This window comes from Leucoraja erinacea, chromosome 13 (genome assembly GCF_028641065.1).
Source record: "Leucoraja erinacea ecotype New England chromosome 13, Leri_hhj_1, whole genome shotgun sequence".
NCBI classification, from domain to species: Eukaryota; Metazoa; Chordata; class Chondrichthyes; order Rajiformes; family Rajidae; genus Leucoraja; species Leucoraja erinaceus.
Genome location: NC_073389.1, coordinates 53,164,761 through 53,191,324, shown reverse-complemented (window position 1 = coordinate 53,191,324; position 26,564 = coordinate 53,164,761). Strand labels below are relative to the sequence as shown.

At 47.7% G+C, this 26,564-nt stretch overlaps 1 protein-coding gene across 1 annotated transcript in view; it reads right to left on the bottom strand.

The window, feature by feature from the left end:
• tmprss15 (transmembrane serine protease 15) overlaps nt 1–26,564 on the bottom strand; it is a 53,289-nt gene that overhangs the window by 10,117 nt on the left and 16,608 nt on the right. The window contains exons 9-17 of the mRNA XM_055644224.1: nt 24,647–24,791; nt 23,027–23,116; nt 19,749–19,948; nt 14,694–14,859; nt 11,972–12,085; nt 8,648–8,780; nt 6,412–6,507; nt 3,851–3,900; nt 2,066–2,240 (exon numbers count right to left, since the gene is read on the bottom strand). Of these exons, the coding sequence (XP_055500199.1) occupies nt 2,066–2,240; nt 3,851–3,900; nt 6,412–6,507; nt 8,648–8,780; nt 11,972–12,085; nt 14,694–14,859; nt 19,749–19,948; nt 23,027–23,116; nt 24,647–24,791 (1,169 nt within the window). The remainder of the gene's footprint in view (nt 1–2,065; nt 2,241–3,850; nt 3,901–6,411; nt 6,508–8,647; nt 8,781–11,971; nt 12,086–14,693; nt 14,860–19,748; nt 19,949–23,026; nt 23,117–24,646; nt 24,792–26,564) is intronic.

Below are 26,564 nucleotides of genomic sequence, written 5' to 3'. Positions count from 1 at the left end.
GTGCGGAGAGCTTCCAACGCGGGCGGCGCTGAATGGCATCGTGGAGTCCTGGGGCGCCTTGTAGACGGTCTCCAGCAGCAGTCTCCACCCGGCGCGGCCTACGGACATTGGAAGCCGCCGACTCCGGTAGGAGGGGGCCGACTCTGTGTCCACGCCGCTGAGGACGTCCTGCAGCCCCGACGTCGGACTTGTATCATCCCGGCGAGCGGTCCTGGTCATCGGGCCGCCCGTAGCTGCAACTGCAGAGGGCTTGGGGAGACCCTGACCACGGGGAACAGTGGAGGAAGAAGACTGACTTTGGTGCCTTCCCACACAGTGGGAAACTTTGATTCTGCTGTGTGGGGATGTTTTGTGTTAAATTCTATAGTGTGTTGAGTCCTGTTTATTTTTTTTGTATGGCTGTATGGGAATTCATTTCACTGTGCCATCTGGCACATGTGACAATTAAAATCTATCTTGTAATCTATCTTGGGATTGAACCCGGGTCTCCGGTGCTACCTTCGCTGTAAAGCAGCAACTCTACCGCTGGGCCACCGTGACTGCCCTAAATGATGCATTTTGTTCTCTGCACTACCCAGGTCACTTTTGTATTGTACGATATGACCAGATAGCACAAAATTCTAAATGTTTTCACTGTAACTCTGTACGCACTTCGACTATGGGTGCTGTCCGTGCAGAGTTTGCACGTTCTATCCGTCACCGCGCGAATTTTCATCAGATGCTTCGGTTTCCTCCCACATTCCAGAGACGTGGAGGTACGTTGGTTAATTAGCTTCTGTAGAAATTGTCCCCAATAACATAGAAACATAGAAACATAGACAATAGGTGCAGGAGTAGGCCATTCGGTCCTTCGAGTCTGCACCACCATTCAATATGATCATGGCTGATCATCCAACTCAGTATCCTGTACCTGCCTTCTCTCCATACCCCCTGATACCTTTAGCCACAAGGGCCACATCTAACTCCCTCTTAAATATAGCCAATGAACTGGCCTCAACTACCTTCTGTGGCAGAGAATTCCACAGATTCACCACTCTCTGTGTGAAAAATGTTTTTCTCATGTCAGTCCTAAAAGGCTTCCCCCCTTATCCTTAAACTGTGTGACCCCTTGTTCTGGACTTCCCCAACATCGGGAACAATCTTCCTGCATCTAGCCTGTCCAACCCCTTAAGAATTTTGTAAGTTTCTATAAGATCCCCCCTCAATCTACTAAATTCTAGAGAGTATAAACCAAGTCTATCCAGTCTTTCTTCATATGAAAGTCCTGACATCCCAGGAATCATTCTGGTGAACCTTCTCTGTACTCCCTCTATGGCAAGAATGTCTTTCCCCAGATTAGGAAACCAAAACTGTATGCAATACTCCAGATGTGGTCTCACCAAGACCCTGTACAACTGCAGTAGAACCTCCCTGCTCCTATACTCAAATCCTTTTGCTATGAATGCTAACAAACCATTCGCCTTCTTCACTGCCTGCTGCACCTGCATGCCTACTTTTAATGACTGGTGTACCATGACACCCAGGTCTCGCTGCATCTCCTCCTTTCCTAATCGGCCACCATTCAGATAATGTTGCTATGCTACTCCAAATGGATTACACGCGATGTACTGCAGGTAGGCATTTACCATTGTTTCCAGCGTAGCGGGCCCGTTAAAACCCACTGAAATTGTCAATGTTTGCGCTGTAAACAATTATGGAAGTCGGGATAAGCGTGAGAGACATTTAGCATACTTCAGAATTCCAAAAGTGAGGAGAAATTACAGTAGATAGACAAGAGAGCTGAAGGGACAACAAGGTGTGGTCTCACCAAGACCCTGTACAACTGCAGTAGAACCTCCCTGCTCCTATACTCAAATCCTTTTGCTATGAAGGATGGTGCCAGTTTACGGGAATCGCTGGTCAGTGCGGACTCGGTGGGCCGGCCCTTTTCCGCGCTGCATCCCCAAAACTAAAACTAAATCTACACATGATTACAATCAAGCTGCCCACAGTGTACAGATATAGGATAAAGGTCGGCGTGGACTCGATGGGCCGAAGGGCCTGTTTCCGTGCTGTATGTGGTTACCCGTATACGCAGTGGGCCGCAGATACGAGCCACTGCTTGCTGATCAGCGTGGATCCACAGATGTGATGTCCGATGAAGTGGAGGGACACAATCCACGGCCAAGTGCCGTCCACCGCGTCGTGACCGCCAACGATTCTCGCCGCATCTTTCGGCCGCGCCAACACCTTCCCACAGGCTGAGAGGAGAAATGGAATCATGGTGTCGGAGAAATTAACTGATATGAAAGATGCAGATCGTTACTTACTGATCGTTCCAGTTTATTATACTCTAGAGACAGCACGGAAACAGGCCTTTCGGCCCACCGAGTCCGCACTGACCAGCGATCACCCGCGCATTAACACTGCCCCACACACTGGGGCAAGTTTGACAATTTTTACCAAAGCCGATTAACTTGCAAAATCGGCAGCAGAGGTTTAAGGTGCGGGGCAGAATGATGAGTTGGGCTGAGGAACACATTCTCTACAGGTACATGGATCGGACAGGTTCAGAGGGATATTGGCCAAACACAGGCAGGTGGGACTAGTGTAGGTGGGACACCATGGTCATGGTCCTGTTTCCACACTATACTCCAGGTGTGGTTTCTGGACTTTCATATGAAGAAAGACTGGATAGACTCGGTTTGTACTCACTAGAATTTAGAAGATTGAAGGGGGATCTTATAGAAACGTACAAAATTCTTAAGGGGTTGGACAGGCTAGATGCAGGAAGATTGTTCCCGATGTTGGGGAAGTCCAGAACAAGGGGTCACAGTTTAAGGATAAAGGGGAAATCTTTTAGGACCGAGATGAGGAAAACTTTTTTCACACAGAGAGTGGTAAATCTGTGGAATTCTCTCCCGCAGAAGGTAGTTGAGGCTAGTTCATTGGCTATATTAAGAGGGAGTTAGATGTGGCCCTTGTGGCTAAAGGGATCAGGGGGTATGGAGAGAAGGCAGGTACAGGATACTGAGTTGGATGATCAGCCATGATCATATTGAATGGTGGTGCAGGCTCGAAGGGCCGAATGGCCTACTGCACCTATTTTCTATGTTTCTATGTTTCTATGTTTCTATGACTAGGATTATGACCTAGAGAGTATTTGGTATCTGGAACACACTTTGTGAGTGGGTGGTTGAGGCTGAGACTCTCACAAAAAAATCTCTATTTCTCTACAACCCAAGACCACTCAAGACCACCCAAGACCAGCACAATATGAGGATTGAGCCACAATCTAAATGCGGCACAGTGGCTCAGCGGTAGAGTTGCTGCCTCACAGCGCTAGAGACCCGGGTTCCATCCTGACTACGGGTGCTGTCTATACGGAGTTTGTAGGTTCTCCCCGTGACCTGCGTGGGTTTTCTCCGGAAGCTCTGGATTCCTCCCGCACTCCAAAGACGTGCAGGGTTGTATGCTAATTGGCTTCGGTAAAAATGTTAAATTGTCCCTCGTGTGTGTAGGATAGTGTTAAGGGCCTGTCCCACTCGGCGATTTTTTTCCTGCCGGCATCATTTACTGACGTATCAGGTCACCAAAAAAATCGAGGCGTGACGCGGCGTGACGACGTATTAACGCGCGGTGTTTTTTTCAAGTGTCGCGACATTTTTTCGAAAGTTTGGATTTTGAAATGTTCGAAATCTTTTGGCGACACTGATAAGACGCCGGCAATCGCCGAAAATAATCGCCAAGTGGGACAGGCCCTTTAGTGTGCGGGGATCGTTGGTCGGCGCGGGCTCAGTGGGCAGAATGGCCTGTTTACGCGCTGTATCTCTCAATCAAACTAAACTGTCTATTGGACAATTTTACTTACATTTCCTGTTGCACTTCTGATGAACAACTGCATCGGCAGAGCAGTTCCCACTGGAAGACAAAGAGACTTAATCACTTAATGCATCCTTTGCAGGCTTAGGGGAATTTAAGTCCAATCAATTAATTAACTTGGATAAAAAGCCGCGATCAATATTGGTGACTATGAATTAACTGGATTATGCCAATAAATCCCATGTGCTTCCTACAAGCAAGGAATCACCATACTTAGACAGAAGGACCAATGCTGGGTCAAATGACAGAAATGCTGTTTGTTCCCAAAGACCACCGTAAGATTAATGCCAAGAAAATTAGGGGTGATCAATGTTAGCCCACATCCATTGAAAGGATAAAAAAGGAAGAACGTTTTTTTTTTTTGTTAGAAGCAATTGTACAAAAAAAAATGATCGACATATCAGATACAATTTTCGAACAGCTTCACAGTTTTAACATTTTATAAACTATTAACTAGATAGGAAAGAAAAAAAAAGGAGAAAAAGGAAAGAAAGAAGAAAAGAGGGAAAAACAAGCAAGGGAAAAAAAAACAGAACTGGAAAAAGTGAAAAAGCGAAAAAGAAGATATATGCAACTACCATTCCGCACGCCCGCTCACCCAGCCCTACCATCAGTTTTGAGTTTGTGTTCAACCAAAAAGGAAGATAGTTTAAGGCATATATCAGCTCTTCACTCAGCATCATGCATGGAAACTGGCCCTTCGGCCCACCGAGTCCATGCCTACCCCTTCACACAAGATCCACTTTCTCATCGAGTCCCTACAGTACACACTAGGGGTAATTTGCACAGGGACTAATTAACCTACAAACATGCATGTCTTCGGGATTTGGGGTGGAATGGGGACGCATTGGTGGAGTTCCTGCCTGATGCCCCTGTCCCACTTAGGAATCCTGAACGGAAACCTCTGGAGACTTTGCGCCCCACCCAAAGTTTCCGTGCGGTTCCGTCTGCAGGTTGCAGGTGGTTGCCGGAGGTTGCAGGTAGTGGAAGCAGGTGGGGAGACTGACAAAAACCTCCGGGAACCGCACGGAAACCTTGGGTGGGGCGCAAAGTCTCCAGAGGTTTCCGTTCAGGTTTCCTAAGTGGGACAGGGACATTACAGCACCAGAGATCCTGGTTCGATCCTGAGTACAGGTGCTGTCTGTACGGAGTTTTCCCCGTGACCTGCATGGGTTTTCTCCAGGTGCTCCGGTTTCCTCCCACACTCCAAAGACGTGCAGGTTTGTATGTTAATTGGCTTCTGTAAAAATTGTAAATTGTCCCTAGAGTGTAGGATACAGGGTTGGCTTGGACTTGGTGGGCCGAAGGGCCTGTTTCTGCGCTGTACCTGTAAAGTCTGAACTGAAGGAAGCACACACAGCTACAGGGAGAACGTGCAAACTCCACACACACAGCACCCGAGGTCAGGATTGAACCGGGAACTCTGGCGCTGTGAAGCAGCAGCTCTACCAGCTGCACCAATGTGCCGCCCTTGATTGGTTGAGCCTTGTTTATATGTTGAATAGGTTCCAGGATCAGAATTTTGGCCATTCGGCCCATCAAGTCTACTCTGTCATTCAATCATGGCTGATCTAGGTTGGGAGATTACAACCTTCACGTGGTCCGCCCTGTTTCAACGAATGCAATCAATCTGGCGTGGACAATCAAATAGAACAAGTTGTCCTACAACTTTAGGCTGTGCACACCATACACAAGAAGATGGCTGATCTATCTCTCCCTCCTAACCCCATTCTCCTGCCTTCTCCCCATAACCCCCGACACCCATACTAATCAAGAACCTATCTATCTCTGCCTTAAAAACATCCATTGACTGGGTCTCCATTGGGCAAAGAATCCCACAGATTCATAGAAACATAGACATGGAAACATAGAAATTAGGTGCAGGAGTAGGCCATTCGGCCCTTCGAGCCTGCACCGCCATTCAATATGATCATGGCTGATCATCCAACTCAGTATCCCGTACCTGCCTTCTCTCCATACCCCCTGATCCCCTTAGCCACAAGGGCCACATCTAACTCCCTCTTAAATATAGCCAATGAACTGGCCTCAACTACCCTCTGTGGCAGAGAGTTCCAGAGATTCACCACTCTCTGTGTGAAAAAAGTTCTTCTCATCTCGGTTTTTAAGGATTTCCCCCTTATCCTTAAGCTGTGACCCCTTGTCCTGGACTTCCCTAACATTGGGAACAATCTTCCTGCATCTAGCCTGTCCAACCCCTTAAGAATTTTGTAAGTTTCTATAAGATCCCCTCTCAATCTCCTAAATTCTAGAGAGTATAAACCAAGTCTATCCAGTCATGATCTTCTGACCAAAGAAATTCCTCCTCATCTCCTTCTTAAAGGAACGTCCTTCAATTCTAAGGCTGTGACCTCTAGTCCTGGACTCTCCCACCAGTGGAAACATCCTCTCCACATCCGCTCTATCCAGGCCTTTCAATATTCGGAACGTTTCAATGAGGTCCACACATTTTCCCCACAGGTTCACCATCACTTTTCACAGACAATTAGAAATGTACAATAAATATGATATATTAAAAATGTTTTTCAATACCTTGGTATAAGTTCCACCGCTCCACTTGTGCTTTTATTCATTTGTACAAAGGGCTCGTAGCCCAAAGCAGGAGATGTTGTCGTTTTGTTGTTGTTCCTATCAAGGTGAAGAACAAATGTACGCTTCATATTTCTTTAAGAGTCATAGATTCAAACAGCATTCAAACAGGCCCTTCGGCACAAATCATCCATGCTAACCAAGATGCCCCATCAGAACTAGTCCCATTTGCTTATCCCTGACCCATATCCCTCTCAACCTTTCCTTAAGATTAAAGGGTAGGCCATTTAGGACTGAGATGAGGAAAAACCTTTTCACCCAGAGAGTTGTGAATCTGTGGAATTCTCTGCCACAGAAGGCAGCGGAGGCCAATTCACTGGATGTTTTCAGGAGAGAGTTAGATTTAGCTCTTAGGGCTAATGGAATCAAGGGATATGGGGAGAAAACAGGAACAGGGTACTGATTTTGGATGATCATTTTGGACTCAAAGGGTCGAATGGCCTACTCCTGCACCTACTTTCTATGTTTCTATGTCTATTCAATTTTGCAAATGTCTATTAAGTGTTGTTGGACACAAAAAATACTGGAGTAACTAAGCGGGTCAGGCAGCATCTCTGGGGAAAGATAATCGGTGACGTTACGGGTCGGAACCTTTCTTCAGACTGAAAGTAGTGGAGGGGAGGGTGGGGGGGGAGAGGGGGGGGAGGTGAGAAAAGGCCAGAACAAATCAAGGTAGGCAACAGATGGCCAAGGAAGGGTGGAACCCAACAGGGCCCCGTGTTGGCTGGGGAAGGTGAGCTAATGAGGGGGATACAAGGATGCAAACAGTGGAACTGGGACAACTAGGGGGTGGTGGGGGGGGGGGGGGAGAGGGGAGGGAAGGGGAGGAGGAAGAGGCGGGAGAGGGGCAGGGTGAGGCAGAGGGGGAAGGGGAAGGGGGGGGGAGGGAGAGGGGGAGGGGAGGGAGAGAGGGGGGGGGAGAAGGGGAGGGGGGGAGGGAAGAGGCAGGAGAGGGGCAGGGGGAGGCAGAGGGGGATGGGGAGAGGGAGAGGAGGAGAGGGAGGGGGAGAGGGAGGGGGGGGGGAAGAGGTGGAGGAGGGGGAGGGAGGGGGAGAGAGGAGGGGAGAGAGGGGAGGGGGGGGAGGAGGGGGGGGGTTGGCATGCAGGAGTTAAATGTTGTTAATGTATCTCAACCTTTTCATATGGCAACTCCATCCATACAGTTACCACCCTCTGTGTTAAAATACTATGATAAAAGGCTATGGAGCATTGTTAATATGTTGATTGGGGCGAGCATGCAAACTCCACACTGACAGTCGGTGAGGTCAGGATCGAACCCGGGTCACTATTGTGTTACACAGATACATAGATACATAGAAAATAGGTGCAGGAGTAGGCCATTCGCCCCTTCGAGCCAGCACCGCCATTCAATGTGATCATGGCTGATCATCCACAATCAGTACCCACTGTCCTACACACACCAATTTATAATTTTTACCAAAGCCAATTAACCCTGTACGTCTCTGGAGTGTGGGAGGAAACCAGAGCATCTGGGGAAAACCCACGCAGGTCACGGGGAGAACGTACAAACTCCATACAGACAGCACCCGGAGTCAGTATCAAACCTGGGTCTCTGGCGCTGCAAAGGCAGCGTCTCTACCGCTGCGCTATCGTGCCACTAGGTCTAAAGGAGTTGTTTAGAGGAGGCTTTTGTTTTCGTATAGGAAGATGTCTAAAATCGGTCTCTACATCGGTGAGACCAAGCGCAGGCTTGGCGATCGCTTCACCCAACACCTCCGCTCGGTTCGCAATAACCAACCTGATCTCCCGGTGGCTCAGCACTTCAACTCCCCCTCCCATTCCCAATCCGACCTTTCTGTCCTGGGCCTCCTCCATGGCCAGAGTGAGTCCCACCGCAAATTGGGGGAGCAGCACCTCATATTTTACTTGGGTAGTTTACACCCCACTGGTATGAACATTGGCTTCTCCAATTTCAGGTAGTCCCTGCTTTCTCCTTCCTTCCCCTCCCCTTCCCAGCTCCCCCACTGCCCACTGTCTCCGCCTCTTCCTTTCTTCTACCCGCCCCAAACCCCACCCCCACATCAGTCTGAAGAAGGGTCTCGACCCGAAACGTCACCTATTCCTTCGCTCCATAGATGCTGCCTCACCCGCTGAGTTCCTCCAGCATTTGTATCTACCAGCAAAACACAGGTGTTAATGAAGAGGAGACATGACTTACCTGTAACCTAACAGGTGGCAGACGCGGTCTGACAATGCATCTGACCAATGATCTGTGCATGTGGAGCACCATTCGTTATTCATCTTGAACTGCACCACCCCGTCACTGTTTTGTGTTCCGTTAAACAGTCGCACTGCAGTAGGCAACAAGAAATTGGACCCGTCAAATAACGTCATATATTAGGAAGGGGGGGGGGGGGGGGGGTCTCTTGATAGGAACCTGAGTGGCAACCTAATTTGAGGAAGGACATTCTTACTATTGAGGGAGTGCAGCGTAGGTTTACAAGGTTAATTCCCAGGATGGCCACTAAGGTCAGCCATTGTCTTCCGCCTGTTCCACCGTTGAGGTCTTGGTTGGATTGCTCTTTGTCAGAGACCTCCCTCTTGACCTTACCGCCATGGGTGGCCCTACCAGGAGCACAGCTCCAGACGGCATCGCTCTCAGGTTCTCAGGGCCACACGAGCTTCTCCGCCACGACAAGGTGACGGTCCGCGGAGAAGTTGAGACCAGGGTAGCAGTGATTGGGGTCAAGGGGTTTCCAATCAGTGAAATAACCATGATATGGAACTCACAAACCCTGGTCACAAGTGTGGGTGATATCTGAATACAAGCAAGGGGAACTTGAAAGTTGCAAAATTAAAAGTTGTGTAACTAAAAGACTTGTGAAACTGAAGAGTTGGGTAATTGTTTTAAAAATACGCATGAGATGTTCAAACATAAGGAAGTGTAACTTTTTGTGTAGGAAGGAACTGCAGCTGCTGGTTTACACCAAAGATAGACACAAAGTGCACGCACCATCTCTGCATCGAAGGAATGAGCGTAGCTCTTTTTTAGATTCACCTCTAACATTTCGAGTCGTGGAGTCATACACAACGTGGAAACCCAACTTGGGACCAGCTTGCCCACACTGACCAACACGTCCCATCTACACTGTCTCAGCCACTCCCTCCACACTTCACAGAGGGCCAGTTAACACACAAACCTAAGATTGACACAAAATGCTGGAGTAACTCAACGGGACAGGCAGCATCTCTGGAGAGAAGGAAGGGGCGACGTTTCGGGTCGAGACCCTTCTTCAGACTGATGTCAAGGGAGAGGGAGGTACATAGATAAGGAAGTGTAAAGTGTGAAAACAGGACAAAGGGGGATGGAGATCAAGGAAAATGTAGAATAGATCGGTTGAATAGAATGGGAAGTCACGGTGGCGCAGCGGTAGAGTTGCTGCCTTACAGCGAATGCAGCGTCGGTGACCTGGGTTCGATACCGACTACGGGTGCTGTCTGCACGGAGTTTGTACGTTCTCCCCGTGACCCGCGTGGGTTTTCTCCGAGATCTTCGGTTTGCTCCCACACTCCAAAGACGTGCAGGTTTGTAGGTTAATTGGCTTGGTAAATGTAAAAAATTGTCCCTAGTGGGTGTAGGATAGTGTTAATGTGCGGGGATCGCAGGACAGCACGGACCCGGTGGGCCGAAGGGCCTGTTTCAGAGCTGTATCTCTAAAAGATCATTGTTAGCTGGGACAAGGTGACATCAAAGCAAACAGAGATAAAATGTAGTCGGAGACAGTTAGAATGGTGGGAGAACTGGGAAGGTGGAGGGATGGAGAGAGAGGGAAAACAAGGGTTACTTGAAGTTAGAAAAGTCAATGTTCATACCGCTGGGGTGTAAACTAGAAACCTATTTGATCACCACCGATCGCCCTGTACACTAGCACTATCCCACACACTAGGGACATTTTTACAACCTCTGAATTACCAAAGCCAATTAACCTACAAACCTGCACATCTTTGGAGTGTGGGAGGAAACCAGATTTAACTCAGTTTGCCCGCATTTGGCCCATGTCCCTCCAAACTTAAGACTTTACTTTCAACTTTAGGTATACAGCGCGGAAACCGGAGCACCCGGACAAAAGCCACGCAGTCACAGGGAGAACGTGCAAACTCCACACGGACAGCATCCAATGTCAGGTTAGAAGGCGGGTCCCTGTCTTCCCATTGTAAACAATCCTTTATTCAAACCATCCATATTGGATAAAGGTTTCACACAATGGAAAAATTACGGAATTAAAAAGATAGGGCATCTTTATAGGAAAGGCATTTTTCTTTTATTTCAAGTTACAACATATTTATGGGCTGCACTCAAATAATTTCTTCAGATATCTACAAATTAGAGATTATGTTAAATCTAATACACAAGTCTATAGGACTAGGAAACCAGAAATTCTTGATGAATGTTTGAATAAGCATCCTAACACTGAAAAATTAATAACATAGTTATAACACCCTCTTAAACAATGAGGTACCATCGATGGAACTGTATAGATACACATGGGAAAATGAATTAGGTCAATCTATAACGAATTTGGGATGAAAGTCTACAATATATACATCAATACTCGTTAAATGCCAGACATGCTTTAATACTATTTAAAGTCTTACACAGATTACATTACTCCAAAATAAAATTAAACAGAATCTTCCCACATATTTCTCCTATTTGTGATAAATGTCTGCATCTAGAGGCCAATTTTAACACATACTTTTGCAAATTGTACACAAATTAAAAATTTCTGGACTGATATTTTTGGAATAATTTCTGAAGTTGTTAATACTAAATTGGATCCTGACTCAAAATTAATAATACTTGGAATATCAGAACAAAGTTTCACACTCACAACAAGCCAAAGAAACTTCCTCGACTACAGTATAATAACTGGGAAAAAATCAATATTAAAATTTTGGAAAGACCCTATAACCCCCACAATTAAAATGTGGATTGTGGAAATGTCGGAGACCCTACATCTAGAAAGAATTAGACTTGTCTTAATGGACAAACAAGAACTTTTTGTTAAAATATGGTCTCCATTCATTAATTATTTGAAGGGATAGATTGGCCCAGCACGAAAACCCAACTGAAGCTTGAACTCAGGATTAGATGAAAAGTTATACTTTATAATCTACGAACATATCTCCAATGATAAGTAATTCATTCCGCATTTTCTCTTTTTTGATATTTGTAATTTTTTTCTCTTTCTCTCTCTTTCCATCCATATAAAAAAACACTAGAAGCAGAATTAATCGAAAATTGAAAATTTTAATAATGCATGATTGATGTATATGAAAAGTGTTTTTACTATAATATGTAACTATTCTTTACTATAATATGTTTGCTTCTAATAAAAATATTATATATAAAAAAAAAGGAAGGCAGGTCCCTGGCGCTGTGAGGCAGTGGTTCCATCAGCTGCGTTAGTGTGCCTTCCTGCTTTTATGATGTGGTACTCGGGGGGGGGGTGTGAGGGTGGCGGAGACTGGAGCATCTTACCGCAGTTGTCCCCCTCATCAGAGCCATCTTCACAGTCGAGCTGACCATCGCAGAGTTTTGTCATGGAGACACATTGGCCATTTCCACACTGGTATTCAGTAGGTGAACATGGAGCTACAGAGACAAAGAAGATATATCAAATGAGGGAACATTAGGCGGATGAAGAGTGTACAAGATCATGAGGGGATATTTAGTTTAGTTTAGTTTAGAGAGTTGGGATGTAACGTTAAAATTGTACAAGGCATTGGTGAGGCCAATTCTGGAGTATGGGGTACAATTTTGGTCGCCTAATTATAGGAAGGATGTCAACAAAATAGAGAGAGTACAGAGGAGATTTACTAGAATGTTGCCTGGGTTTCAGCAACTAAGTTACAGAGAAAGGTTGAACAAGTTAGGGCTTTATTCTTTGGAGCGCAGAAGGTTAAGGGGGGACTTGATAGAGGTATTTAAAATGATGAGAGGGATAGACAGAGTTGACGTGGATAAGCTTTTCCCACTGAGAGGAGGGAAGATGCAAACAAGGGGACATGACTTGAGAATTAAGGGACAGAAGTTTAGGGGTAACATGAGGGGGAACTTCTTTACTCAGAGAGTGGTGGCTGTGTGGAATGAGCTTCCAGTGAAGGTGGTAGAGGCAGGTTCGTTTTTATCATTTAAAAATAAATTGGATAGTTATATTGATGAGAAAGGAATGGAAGGTTATGGTCTGAGCGCAGGTATATGGGACTAGAAGAGAATACGTGTTCGGCACGGACTAGAAGGGTCGAGATGGCCTGTTTCCGTGCTGTAATTGTTATATGGTTATATTATATGGTTATACAGTGCGGAAACAGGCCCTTCAGCCCACCGGGTCCGCGCCGACCAGCGATCCCCGCACACTAACATTATCCTACACCCACTAGGGACAGTTTTTACATTTATAACAAACCAATTAACCTACAAACCCCACACGTCTTTGGAGTGTGGGAGGAAACCGAAGATCTCGGAGAAAACCCACGCAGGTCACGGGGAGAATGTACCAACTCCGTACAGGCTGCACCAGTAGTCGGGATCAAGCCCAGGTCGCCAGCGCTACATTCGCTGTAAGGCAGCAACTCTACCGCTGCGCCACCGTGACCGCCGTGAATTGATAGGGTAAATGAGTAGAGATAGACGGATTTATCCAGGAGATAGACAGAAAACTCAGTGGGTCAGGCAGCATCTGTGGAAAACTGTAGATGCAAAGAACTGCAGATGCGGGTTTATACCAAAGACAGACACAAAGTGCTGGAGTAACACAGCGGGCAAGGCGGCATCTCTGGAGAAAAAGGATGGGTGACGTTTCGGGTCAAGACCCTTCTTCAGACTGAGAGTCAAGGGAAGAGGGAAACGAAAAACGTCAACCATTCGAGCCTGCACCGCCATTCAATATGATCATGGCTGATCATCCAACTCAGAATCCTGTACCTGCCTTCTCTCCGTACCCCCTGATCTCTTTAGCCACAAGGGACACATCTAACTCCCTCTTAAATATAGCCAATGAACTGGCCTCAACTACCTTATGTGTGAAAAATGTTTTCTCATCTCGGTCCTAAAGGATTTCCCCTTTATCCTTAAACTGTGACCCCTTGTCCTGGACTTCCCCTACTTCGGGAACAATCTTCCTGCATCTAGCCTGTCCAACCCCTTAAGTGCAGGAGTAGGCCATTCGGCCTTGAGCCAGCACTGCCATTCACTGTGATCATGGCTGATCATCCACATTCCGTACCCCGTTCCTGCCTTCTCACCATATCCCCTGACACCGCTATCTCTAAGAGCCCTATCTATGGTGCAAAGGGACTTGGAAGTGCTGGTGCAGGATTCCCAAAGAGCTAATCTGCAAGTCGAACCAGTAGTAAAGAAAGCAGCTGCAATACTAGAATTTATTTCAACAGGGCTAGACAGGGATGTAATTCTGAGGCTCTATAAGGAACTGGTCAGGCCGCATTTGGAGTACTGTGAGCAATTTTGGGCCCCATATCTGAGGAACGATTTGGTGGCCCTGGAGAGGGTCCAGAAGATGTTTACAAGAATGATCCCAGGAGTCAGTGGGTTGACATATGATGAGCGTTTGACAGGCCTGTACTCGCTGGAGTTTAGAAGGATGAGAGGGATCCTTATTGAAACGTACCAAATAGTGAATGGCTTGGATAGAGTGGGATGTTTCCACTAGTGAGAGAGTCTAGGACTAGAGGTCACAGCCTCAGAATTAAAGAAAACATTCCTTTTAGAAAATTGAGGAGGAATTTCTTTAGTCAGAGGGCGGTGAAACTGTGGAATTCATTGCCACAGAAGGCTGTGGAGGCCAAGTCAATGGGTATTTTAAAGGCAGAGATAGATAGATTCTTGATTAGTACGGGAGTCAGGGGTTATGGGGAGAAGGCAGGAGAAGGCGGTTAGGAGGGAGAGGTGGATCAGCCATGTTTGAATGGCGGAGTACACTTGATGGGCCGAATGGCCCAATTTTATCAAAGCCAATTAGCCTACAAACCTGTACGTCTTTGGAGGGTGGGAAAAACCGGAGCTGCCAGAGAAAACCCACGCAGGTCGCAGGGAGAAAGTTAAAAACTCCGTACAGACGGCATCCGTTGTCAGGATCGAACCCGGGTCTCTGCCGCTGTGAGGCAGCAACTCTACCGCTGCGCCACCGTGCCGCTCCGTGTTGTTCCTAGTGACGCGGGCTTACGAGGTAGGAATCGTTTACCTGGTTGTCCCAAGTGATATCCTGCGGTGAAATTCGCCTGGAATCCTCTCCTGGTTCCCATCTTGTCTGAGGTGAAAAGGACTGTCATCCCATTCCTGGTGGAGTAGAAGTCGTCAAATGGCCCCCGGCCCGTTAACACAGCTGTGATGAATGCCAGAGAAAGATTAGTTAGGATGAGTTAGATGTGGCCCTTGTGGCCAAGGGGATCAGAGGGTATGGAGAGAAGGCAGGTACGGGATACTGAGTTGGATGATCAGCCATGATCATATTGAACGGCAGTGCAGGCTCGAAGGGCCGAATGGCCTACTCCTGCACCTAATTTCTATGTTTCTATGTCTATGTTTCTATGAATGGACAAAAAATATCAATTTTAGCTTTTACCAACAGTGCCTTCTCATTGGATCATGTTCATAGTCTTAGGAACAGCATTAGGCCATTCGGCCCTGCAAATCTACTCCGCCTTTCAATGGTGGCTGACCTATCTCTCCCTCCTAACCCCATTCTCCTGCCTTCTCCCCATAGCCCCCTGACAGCCGTGCTAACCAGGAATCTGGGCATCACCACTGTGAAAAATACCCTTGTTTCTTGTTTCTCTCATTCCCCTTTCCCCCTGACTCTCTGTCTGAAGAAGGGTCTCGACCCGAAACATCACCTATTCCTTTTCACCAGAGATGCTGCCCGACCCGCTGTGATTTTGTGTCTGACTTCTGATTCTTATGTTGAAGAGCCATCTGCTGGCCAACAGGTTAATCTGCGAGTCGAATCACTAGTGAAGAAGGCACACACAACGGCAGCATTTATTTCAAGACGGCTAGAGCAGTGGTTCCCAACCTTTTTTTAGCTCATGGCCCTCATGTGATCTTTTCATTTTTCTGTGCCCTCCCCTGAAATTATTAGTGGGAAAAAAAGTACTTCAATATTATAATACCTTCCATACAAATATCAGTCTATTAATTGCACACATATTCCCATTTAATCTATTCCACAAACATCAAAAATATTTAAACTACATAGATTTAAATTTATTAGAATTGAAATTTAGGAGGCAACAGGGCGATAGCTCTGTGGCCCCCTTCATTGAACCTGTGGCCCCTTAAATCCCAAAATATTTCTGTGGCCCCCCCCCCCGAAATTTGCCATGGCCCCAGGTTGGGAATCACTGGGCTCGAGTACAAAAACAGGGATCTAATGCTGAGGCTTATGTCAAGTCAAGTCAAGTCAAGTTTATTTGTCACATACACATGCGAGATATGCAGTGAAATTAAAGTGGCAATGCTCGCGGACTTTTGTGCAAAAGACAAACAACAAAACAACCAAACAAATTATAAACACAATCATAACACACATATTCTTTTACATAATAAATAATGGAAGGAAAAACGTTCAGTAGAGTTAGTCCCTGGTGAGATAGGCATTTACAGTCCGAATTGCCTCTGGGAAGAAACTCCTTCTCAACCTCTCCGTTCTCACCGCATGGCAACGGAGGCGTTTGCCTGACCGTAGCAGCTGGAACAGTCCGTTGCAGGGGTGGAAGGGGTCTCCCATGATTTTATTTGCTCTGGAGTTACACCTCCTGTTGTATAGTTCCTGCAGGGGGGCGAGTGAAGTTCCCATAGTGCATTCGGCCGAACGCACTACTCTCTGCAGAGCCTTCTTGTCCTTGGCAGAGCAATTCCCAAACCAGATGGTAATGTTCCCGGACAAGATGCTTTCCACCGCCGCTGTGTAGAAGCACTGGAGGATCCTCGGAGACATTCTGAATTTCCTCAATTGCCTGAGGTGGTAAAGGCGCTGCCTTGCCTTACTCACGAGTGCTGAGGCGTGTGATGCCCATGTCATATCCTCGGAGATGTGGACTCCCAGATATTTAAAACAGTTCACCCTATCCACAGGATCCCCATTTATCCTCAATGGAGTGTACATCCTTGGATGTACTGGTAAGAAACTGGTAAGGCCGCATTTGGAATACTGTGATCAATTCTGAGGAAGGATGTGCAGGCTCTGGGGGGGGGGGTGGTCCAGAGAAGGTTTACGAGAATGATCCCAGGAATGAGTGGATTAACCTATGATGAGCGTTTGTCGGCACTGGGCCTGTACTGGCTGGAGTTTAGAAGAATGAGGGGACACCTCATTGAAACATTGTGGCGCCACCTGGTGGTTAGGCCACATACTGTGCGAACCCTCGGCAGTCGGGGGCAGGAGGTAGGGAGTTGTCACGGGGTTGCGGGGTGTGCCCTGGTATATATAATGAACCCCGGGTTAACCTTCCCCCATCCGCGTGCAAGCTGAGATCTTTACTGTGTTAATACAGATCTCTTTTTTTTCCACCACGCGTGGCTTGCTTATTCGCCCGTCATAACGTTTTAACGAAAGGCTTGGACAGAGTGGATGTGGAGAGGATGTTTCCACTAGTGGGAGAGTCTAGGACTAGAGGTCATAGCCTCAGAATTAAAGGATGTTCTTTTAGGAATGAGATGAGGAGGAATTTCTTGAGTCAGACGGTGGTGAATCTGTGGAATTATTTGCCACAGACGGCTTTGGAGGCCAAGTCAGTGGATATTTTTAAGGTAGGGATAGATAGATTCTTGGTACACAAAAATGCTGGGTAAACTCAGCAGGTGCAGCAGCATCTATGGAGCGAAGGAAATAGGCAACGTTTCAGGCCGAAACCCTTCTTCAGAGTATAGATAGACTCTTGATTAGTACGGGTGTCAGGGGATACGGGGAAGAAGGCAGGAACGAGGTACAGATTGGGGATGATCAGACATGATCACATTGAATGGCGGTGCTGGCTCGAAGGGCCAAATGGCCTACTCCTACACCTTATGTCTATTGTCTATATGATATGCAATTTCTTAATGTATCTTTGTAATTCTTTGTGCTGTTTGATGTGTATATGGACCTGTGTCTGAAATAAAGCTTTAATATATATAATATATAAGGCAGGAGAATGGTGTTATGAGGAAGAGATACATTAGCCATTAATGAATGGCGGAGTAGACTTGATGGGCCGAATGGCCTAAATCTACTCCTATTCCTTATGACATGTTTACAGAGGGAACCGATACACTGATACTGGAAATATAAAATCGTGCATCTAAATGAAATATGGAATAAACACATCAAATGCTGGAAATTATCAGTCTGGCATCCAAGTAAAAGCTTCCAAGATGGCGCCCAGCCCAGGCGATTATTTGCACAGTCACATATTACAATCGCTCCGCACTCTTAAATCTCTACTCCTTCGGCAGCGGTTCTCACGTTAACTCCCTTATCATGTATCTACACACTGTAAATGGCTCATTTGTAATCATGTATTGTCTTTCCGCTGACTGGTTAGCATGCAACGACAAGCTCTTCACTGTACCTCGGTACACAACTGACTGAACTGGCAGAGAGTGAAAACAAATTCATGTTTCAGGTGGAAACAAGGAACCGCAGATGCTGGTTTACAAAAAAAGACACAAAGTGTTGGAGCAACTCAGTGGTTGAGGCAGCAACTCTGGAGAACACTGTCATATGCTGAGAGAATGGAGCGACTGGGCTTGTATACTCTGGCGTTTAGAAGGATGAGAGGGCATGTTATTGAAACATATAAGATTATTAAGGGCTTGGACACGCTAGAGGCAGGAAACATGTTCCCGATGTTGGGGGAGTCCAGAACCAGGGGCCACAGTCAGTGGCGGACTGGGTCTAAAAATATTGGTTGCCAGGAGACAAAGGGGGCCCACTTCATCAGGGGCCCACTTGCCATCGGGCAAGATGACACCCTGCCCAGTCCACCACTGGCCACAGTTTAAGAATAAGGGGTAGGCCATTTAGAATAGAGATGAGGAAAAACATTTTAATCCAGAGAATTTTGAATCTGTGGAATTCGCTGCCTCAGAGGGCAGTGGAGGCCAGTTCTCTGGATGCTTTCACGAGAGAGTTAGATAGAGCTCTTAAAAAGGATATGGGGAGAAGGCAGGAACGGGGTACTGATTGTGGATGATCAGCCATAATCATATTGAATGGCGGTGCTGGCTCGAAGGGCATACTCCTGCACCTATTGTCTATTGTCAGGAGGAGGAGGAGCCATCTTGGTGAACGGCTGCTAGCCAGCAGCCGTCCATTTTAATTCGTTTTTTTTATAGTTTTTAGTGAGTCCTCTTTTTTTGTTTGTAGGGGATATGGACTTTTTAATGTGGTGGGTAGGTGTAAACATTATTTCTAGGTCCCTACCTGGTCGGTGAGGCAGCTTTTTCTCCGGGCTGCCCGTCGACCCGTCCTCGTGGCCTACCAGCGGGCTTGGAGCGCCGTTTCCTGGCGGGGACCGCCCAGCACCTCGGCCTCGGTGGCGGCACAGCGCTGGAGCGCTATCGCGGAGCGGAGTGGAGCGGGCGATGCCTTGCCTGGGTCGCCGCGCTGGAGCGACGCGCTGGAGCTCTGGTGAGCTGGACCGCCGTGAGCAACATCTACGGGCTGCGGGTCTGCGGAGCGGAGAGGCGGCGTGCGGAGAGGCGGCAGTGCGGAGAGGCGGCGCCGACTTTAACATCGGGAGCCTGGGAGCTCCAAACCGGCGCGGCCTTGTCGGCTTCGGCAGCCGCGGTCCCCAACCAGGAAGCGGCCGTTCCACGTGGCCCAGCCGCCGAGAGGACTCTCCCGACGCCGGGGCAAGACCACCCGGTGAGAACGGCCAGGATCATCGGGCCTCCGTAGAGGCAATTGCGGTGGCCTCAATAGGCCTGACTTTGGGGTGAACTTGGGGTGGGGCTGGACATTGTGCCTTCCCCCACAGTACTATCCACTGTGGGGGGATGATTTTTTTTGTCTAATGTAATTTTGTAAGTCTGTGTCCAAGATGGCTGCCGTGAAGAGAGAGTGGACGCTGGCGCGCTTTTTGGATTGAATTTTGTTTTTAATTTGTGTCTCTGTGATGTCTTTATTACTTATTTTATTCTGATTATATGTTTTTATTCCTATTTATCTATGTAAGGTGTCCTTGAGATGTCTGAAAGGCGCCCATTAAATAAAATTTATTATTATTATTATTATTATTATTGTCTATTGTGGCAGAGAATTCCACAGATTCACAACTCTCTGGGTGTAAAAGTTGGATTCCCAGGGTTCCCGGGTCGGATTCCTCTTACCCATCAGGAGAGAGTCATTTCCACTTCCATCCCGGACTTCCACCACATCGTAAATATCTTCCACGTTGAAGTCTTCAAAGTGGAGCTGAATATTATCCCCCTTCTCTGCGATGAGATACCAGGTACCTGAAATGATGACAGAACATAGAATGGTACAGCACATGATCAGGCCATTCGGCCCACAATTAGGGTTAGCAACTGTCCCGTATTAGCCGGGACATCCCGTATATTGGGCTAAATTGTTTTGCCCCGTACGGGACCGCCCTTGTCCAGTATTTGACCGCTACTACTCGGGTCGAGGGGACTGTCGGGTCACCCCGCCTCACCCGTCCCGACGTAGTGCAGCCCGTGGAGTGCAGCAGCAGCGCCTCGCCCGTGGCCCCGTCGGTCGGCAGCCCGGCCAGCTGTCCGACCTTCGGACCTTCGCTTACCGCCGACACCACCACCTCCCCTCCTTCTCCTGATCATCGGTTCATGAGTTGGACGGGGCGCCGGACTTTGCGAGTGACGTCGCGCGGCCCGGGCCAAAACTCCTCAGCTGGCCCACCGGCTGGGCTTTGTGTGCAGTCCAGCACCCGGGCCAACTCATCATTCACCCAGACACGGCCGAGTCGGTCAATGAATTGCCGTCGGGAATTTGTCCCGTATTTTGACCTTTTGTCCCTTATTTGGGAGTGAGAACGTTGGCGACCCTATGCACAATGTCTCTGCAGAACATGATGTGCGGACATCCCAGCTGTTATCAGGCAACTGCACTATCCTACCACAACCAGAGAGCAGCCCTAAACTACTATCTACCTCATTGGTGACCCTCCGACTATCCTTGATTGGACTTTGCTGGCTTTACCTTGCACTAAATGTTATAATAATAAATAATAATAATTTTATTTATAGAGCACTTTAAAAACAAACATAGCTGCAACAAAGTGCTGTACCTCACTAATCATTGACAAAAAAGTTAATACACACCAAAAATAACAATCAAAAGAAATAGTAGGAAAAGACATGTAAAATAACGAAACATCAAAAACACCAAAAACAGAAGCAAAGTCTCGGGCATGGTCAAAAGCCAGGGAGTACAAATGTGTTTTAACACTGGATTTGAAGATGGACAGTGAGGGGGCCTGTCTGATGTGCAACGGCAGGGTGTTCCAGAGTGCCGGAGCAGCAACAGAGAAGGCTCTATCCCCTCTGAGCCTCCGACTAGACCTCGGTACCTCCAGGAGCAGCTGACCAGCTGACCTGAGGGACCGGGCAGGAGTGTATGGGTGGAGCAGCTCAGAGAGGTAAGGCGGGGCGAGCCCATTCAGAGATTTAAAAACAAATAACAGTATCTTAAAATGAACTCGAAAGTGCACCGGGAGCCAGTGTAGGGAGGCCAGAATTGGCGATATGTGCTCCCTCTTTCGAGTCCCTGTTAAAAGGCGAGCAGCAGCATTCTGAACCAACTGGAGACGAGCCAGTGAAGAACGAGCAACACCAAAATAGAGCGCGTTACAGTAATCCAGCCTAGATGTAATAAAGGCATGGATTACTGTCTCAAAATGCTGCCGCTCGAGAATGGGCTTCACCTTCGCCAGCTTCCTTAGGTGAAAGAAGCTGGACTTAACCACCGCGCATATTTGGCGATCTAATTTAAAGTCACTGTCCATCCTAAAACCCAGGTTCACAACTGTTGGCTTCATGTACCTTGACAATGGACCTAAATCAACAAATGGAGGTTCACGGCAGCCATTGGGATCAAATAAAATCACCTCTGCTAGACTAATGATCCATATCCCTCCATTCTCTGCATAATCCATGTTCCTATTTAAATGCCCCTCTCGTATCTACCTCCACCACCACCCCTGGCAACGTGTTCCAGGCACCCGCCACCCTCTGTGTAAAACACATGCCCCGCACATCTCCTTTAAACTTGTCTCCTTCCAGACAATGGACAACAGGTGCAGGAGTCGGCCATATGGCCCCTCGAGTCAGCACCGCCATTCACTGTGATCGTGACTGATCATCCCCAATCAGTACCCCGTTCCTGCCTTCTCCCCATATCCCCTGACTCCCGCTATCTGTAAGAGCTCTATCTAACCCTCTCTTGTAAGCATCCAGAGAATTGGCCTCCACTGCCTTCTGAGGCAGAGAATGCCACAGAGATTCACAACCCTCTGTGTGAAAAGGTTTTTCCTCACTTCCGTTCTAAATGGCCGACCCCTTATTCTTAATCTGTGACCACTGGTTCTGGACTCCCCCCAACATTGGGAACATGTTTCCTGCCTCTAGCGTGTCCAAACCCTTAATAATCCTAACCCTTTACCTCCCCCCTCGACTCCGTTCAAGGACCCAAGCAATCGTTCCAGGTGCGACAGAGGTTTACCTGCATCTCTTCCAACCTCATCTATTGCGTCCGCTGCTCTAGATGTCAGCAGATCTATATCGGTGAGACCAAGCGGAGGTTGGGCGATCGTTTCGCCGAACACCTCCGCTCGGTCCGCAATAACCAAGCTGACCTCCCGGTGGCTCAGCACTTCAACTCCCCCTCCCACTCCGCCTCCGACCTCTCTGTCCTGGGTCTCCTCCATGGCCACAGCGAGCAGCACCGGAAATTGGAGGAACAGCACCTCATATTCCGTTTGGGGAGTCTGCACCCCGGGGGCATGAACATCGAATTCTCCCAATTTTGTTAGTCCTTGCTGTCTCCTCCCCTTCCTCAGCCCCCCTGCTGTCTCCTCCCATCCCCCAGCCTTCTGGCTACTCCTCCTTTTCCCTTTCTTGTCCCCACCCACCCCCGCCCCCGATCAGTCTGAAGAAGGGTTTCGGCCCGAAACGTTGCCTATTTCCTTCGCTCCATAGATGCTGCTGCACCCGCTGAGTTTCTCCAGCTTTTTTGTGTAACCTTAATAATCCTATCTGTTCCTATAAGATCTCCTTCTGAACTCCATCCTTCTAAACGTCTGAAGAAGGGTTTCGGCCCGAAACGTTGCCTATTTCCTTCGCTCCATAGATGCTGCCGCACCCGCTGAGTTTCTCCAGCAATTTTGTCTACCTTCTAAACTCCAGAGTGTACAAGCCAAGCCGCTCCATTCTCTCAGCATATGACAGTCCCGCCATCCCGGGGAATTAATTCTACTCCTGTAACTTGTGACATCCTATCCCTGTAACACTGAGCAAATACCAAAACATGACCGATCGGGGGAGAAAAGGCTGACTTACAGAATGCGTTGTTCACATAGTTGCTGGGATAATTGACGGAACTGAAGGTGGTGTTTGGTTCGCTCAGTTCCAGCGGGCCTCCGCAGTCAGCTGTAGGACGAGGGATCAGTTTATTGAAGGCAGCTCGCACCACGACACACAGAGATATAAACAACAGCGACCGCAACTGTGATGCCCAGAGTTGCTGCCTGACAGCGCCAGAGTCCTGGGTTCGATCCTGACCACGGGTGCTGTATATATGAATATTGATTTCTCTAATTTCAATTAACCCTTGCATCCCCTTCCTCTCTCTGTTCCTCCCCCTCCCTGGTCGTCGTGCTAGTTTCACTGTTCGTATCCCTTCGTTGTCACCTCTTCCACAGCCAACAATGGACCATTGTGGGCTCCACCTTTCCTTGGTCATCGGTGTCAGCTCTGATTTGTTCTGCACCTTTTCCTACCTCTAGTTTCCCTATTCCCTTATGGGCCTGTCCCACTGTACGAGCTAATTCAAGACTCTCCCGAGTTTCCCCTGATTCGAACTCGGAGAATTACGGTAATGGCCGCTCGTAGGTACTCGGGGCTCTCGTGGACATTTTTCAACATGTTGAAAAATCTTCACGAGTCTTCACGAGCTTACCGCTTTTCCCGAGTACCTGCCGTTAGCGTTACGAGTCGCTAAGAGACGTCCCCGAGCTCCGACGTACCCGCTACGTACATTCTCCGTGCTTACCACAAGTTTGATTTTTTTTTTTAACTCGGGAGAGCTCTTGGAATGAACTCGTACCGTGGGACAGGCCCTTAACTCTCAGTCTGAACTAGGGCGGCACGGTTACGCAGCGGGAGAGTTGCTGCCTCACAGCGCCAGAGACCCGGGTTCGATCCCGACTACGGTTGCTGTCTGTACGGAGTTTGTACGTTCTCCCTGTGACCGCGTGAATTTCTCCGGGGATAGGTGACATTTCAGGTCGGGACCGTTCATCAGAATGATTGTCGGGGCGGGGAGGGGTCCCAAACTGAATCATTACCCAACCTTTCTTCTGTTGAGATGCTTCCTGACCTGCAACGTTACTCCAACACTTTGTGTCAATCTTTGGTATAAACCAGCATCTGCAGTTCCATCTTTCTACATGAGAACCTAACATGTTTTGGAGGAAGGTCTGCTGCCCCATTTCTTGGTATACGATGGGCCGAATGGATTCTTGATTTACGGCAATAAATTTCATTTACTTTTTATCAGACTGAGATGTTTTCTGGTCTCTGTAGCTCAGTTCAGCTCAGCTCAGTTCAGTTCAGTTCAGTTTAGTTTAGTTTCGTTTAGTTTAGTTTAGAGATACAGCGCAGAAACAGGCCCTTCAGCCCACTGAGTCCGTGCTGACCAGCCATCACCCTGCACTCACACAATCCTACACACACACGGGACAATTTACATTTATACCAAGCCAATTAACCTACAAACCTGGACGTCTTTGGAGTGTGGGAGGAAACCGGAGCACCCGGTTAAAACCCACGCAGGTCACGGGGAGAACGTGCAAACTCCGTACAGACAGCACCGGTAGTCAGGATCGAACCCGGGTCTCTGGCGCTGTGAGGCAGCAACTGTGCCGCCGTGCCGCCATCTGGTACGATGCGGGTACTCACTGGCTCCAGCAGGGGGTGGTGTGGGCTTCGGCTTGGCTGTCGGCTCGACGTATCCGTTGTCATCGCAAGCGCCGTTCGTCAGAGAGATATCGTCCAGTGCGACCTCGTTCATCGTCCCGTAACCTCGCTCTGCTTCGAAGACAACCTGGGAGACGGACATGCAGAGAGAAAGACTCATTAACAAACCCACGACACAGCCTGTGGGTTTAATTAATCTTTAAATTAAATAATTTAATTTATTAATCCTGTGGTCAACAGCCCAAAAACACATCGTCAAGAGTCGGGGAGGCACGGTGGCGCAGTGGCAGAGTTACCGCTGCCTTACAGCACCATGATGGTGGCGCACCAGTAGCGTTGCTACCTTAGCTGGGTTCGATCCTGACTGCGGGTGCTGTCTATACGGAGATCGATCATTCTCCCCGTGACCACGTGGGTTTTCTCCGGGTGCTCCGGTTACCTCCCACTCTCTGAAGAGGTGCAGGTTTATGTAAAATGTAAATTGTCCCCAGCGTGTAGGATAGTGATAGTACACGGGGTGATCGCTGGTCGGCACAGTCTCTGTGAACCAAGGGGCCCTGTTTCCACGCTGTGTCACGAGAGTCTCGAGTGTTTTATTGTCATTTGTCCCAAAACGGAAGGGTGACATTCTTACTTGCAGGATCATATCACACGATCTGGTCATCGACACATTGCAGTTGTATTCACATTGGCAGCTTCTATACCTTCTCAAAGTCCAACTCCGATAGCCATTACTTGATGGCGCTATAGTACAGTCTGATGGAGAGTGGTGGAGCAGTCTGTACATCCGGCCGTCCGTAGCAGCGACCTGTGGCCCTGACCACAGATGAACAAAGGAGGAGGACTGACTGAACTTTGTTGCCTGGATGTTTGTGTTAAATTATATTGTGTATTGTGTGTTCTTTTTCAAGTGTATCGCTGCTGGTAAATTCATATCACTGCACCTTTGGGTGCATGTGACGAATAAAATTGACTTTGACTTTGTTGTTCAGTTTAGTCTATTATTCTTGTCATGTGTACTGTACTACAGTGAAAAGGTTTTGTTTAAGTGCTACCCAATAAACTATAATACATGATTACTGTAGGAGCCATTAAGCTTCAGCCATGTCTAATATTGTTTCAGTTTTTATCTGCCTGTACATTTGTAGGTGGGATTTGATACATAGCGGGGTGTGTCTGTTGTGGAGGAGACAAGCGCAGACTCATAGATTTGAGTTTTAGTTTGTCTCGAGGGAGGTGAAGGCTAACAGTTTTTACCACGATCACACAATCTCACGATCACACGATCTCATGATCACACGATCTCACGATCACACGAATTTCATGATCAAACGATCTCGCAATCTCACGATCTCACAATCTCACAATCTCACGATCACACAATCTCGCAATCTCACGATCACACGATCTCACAATCACACGATCTCACGTTCACACGATCTCACAATCTGACGATCACATGATCTCATGATCTTGCAATCATAAGATCTCACGATCACACGATCTCGCAATCCTACGATCACATGATCTCACGATCACACGAGACACGAGACGCCACACTCTTATGAGAAGACACTAATATGATTTATATGCCACGATTGGAACAGCTATGGAGAACGGAAAGTTATGAGTTATTTCTTTGTTCTGTATTACTTCAATAAAAACAAATTAATGAAGACGAAACGTCTGGAGGATTAGTTTTAGCCATCATGGGAGTGCGGTGAGTGCGTATACCTCAGCTCCATCACATACCCGAGAGGGGATGGCTATCGAAGTTGGACTTTGAGAAGATATAGAAACTGCCATTATGATTCCAATTAAGCCGTCCACAAGCCAAAGATAGATAAAGGATGCAACATTTAGAGCAAAGATGTAATATTATAGTCCAATTGAATATAAT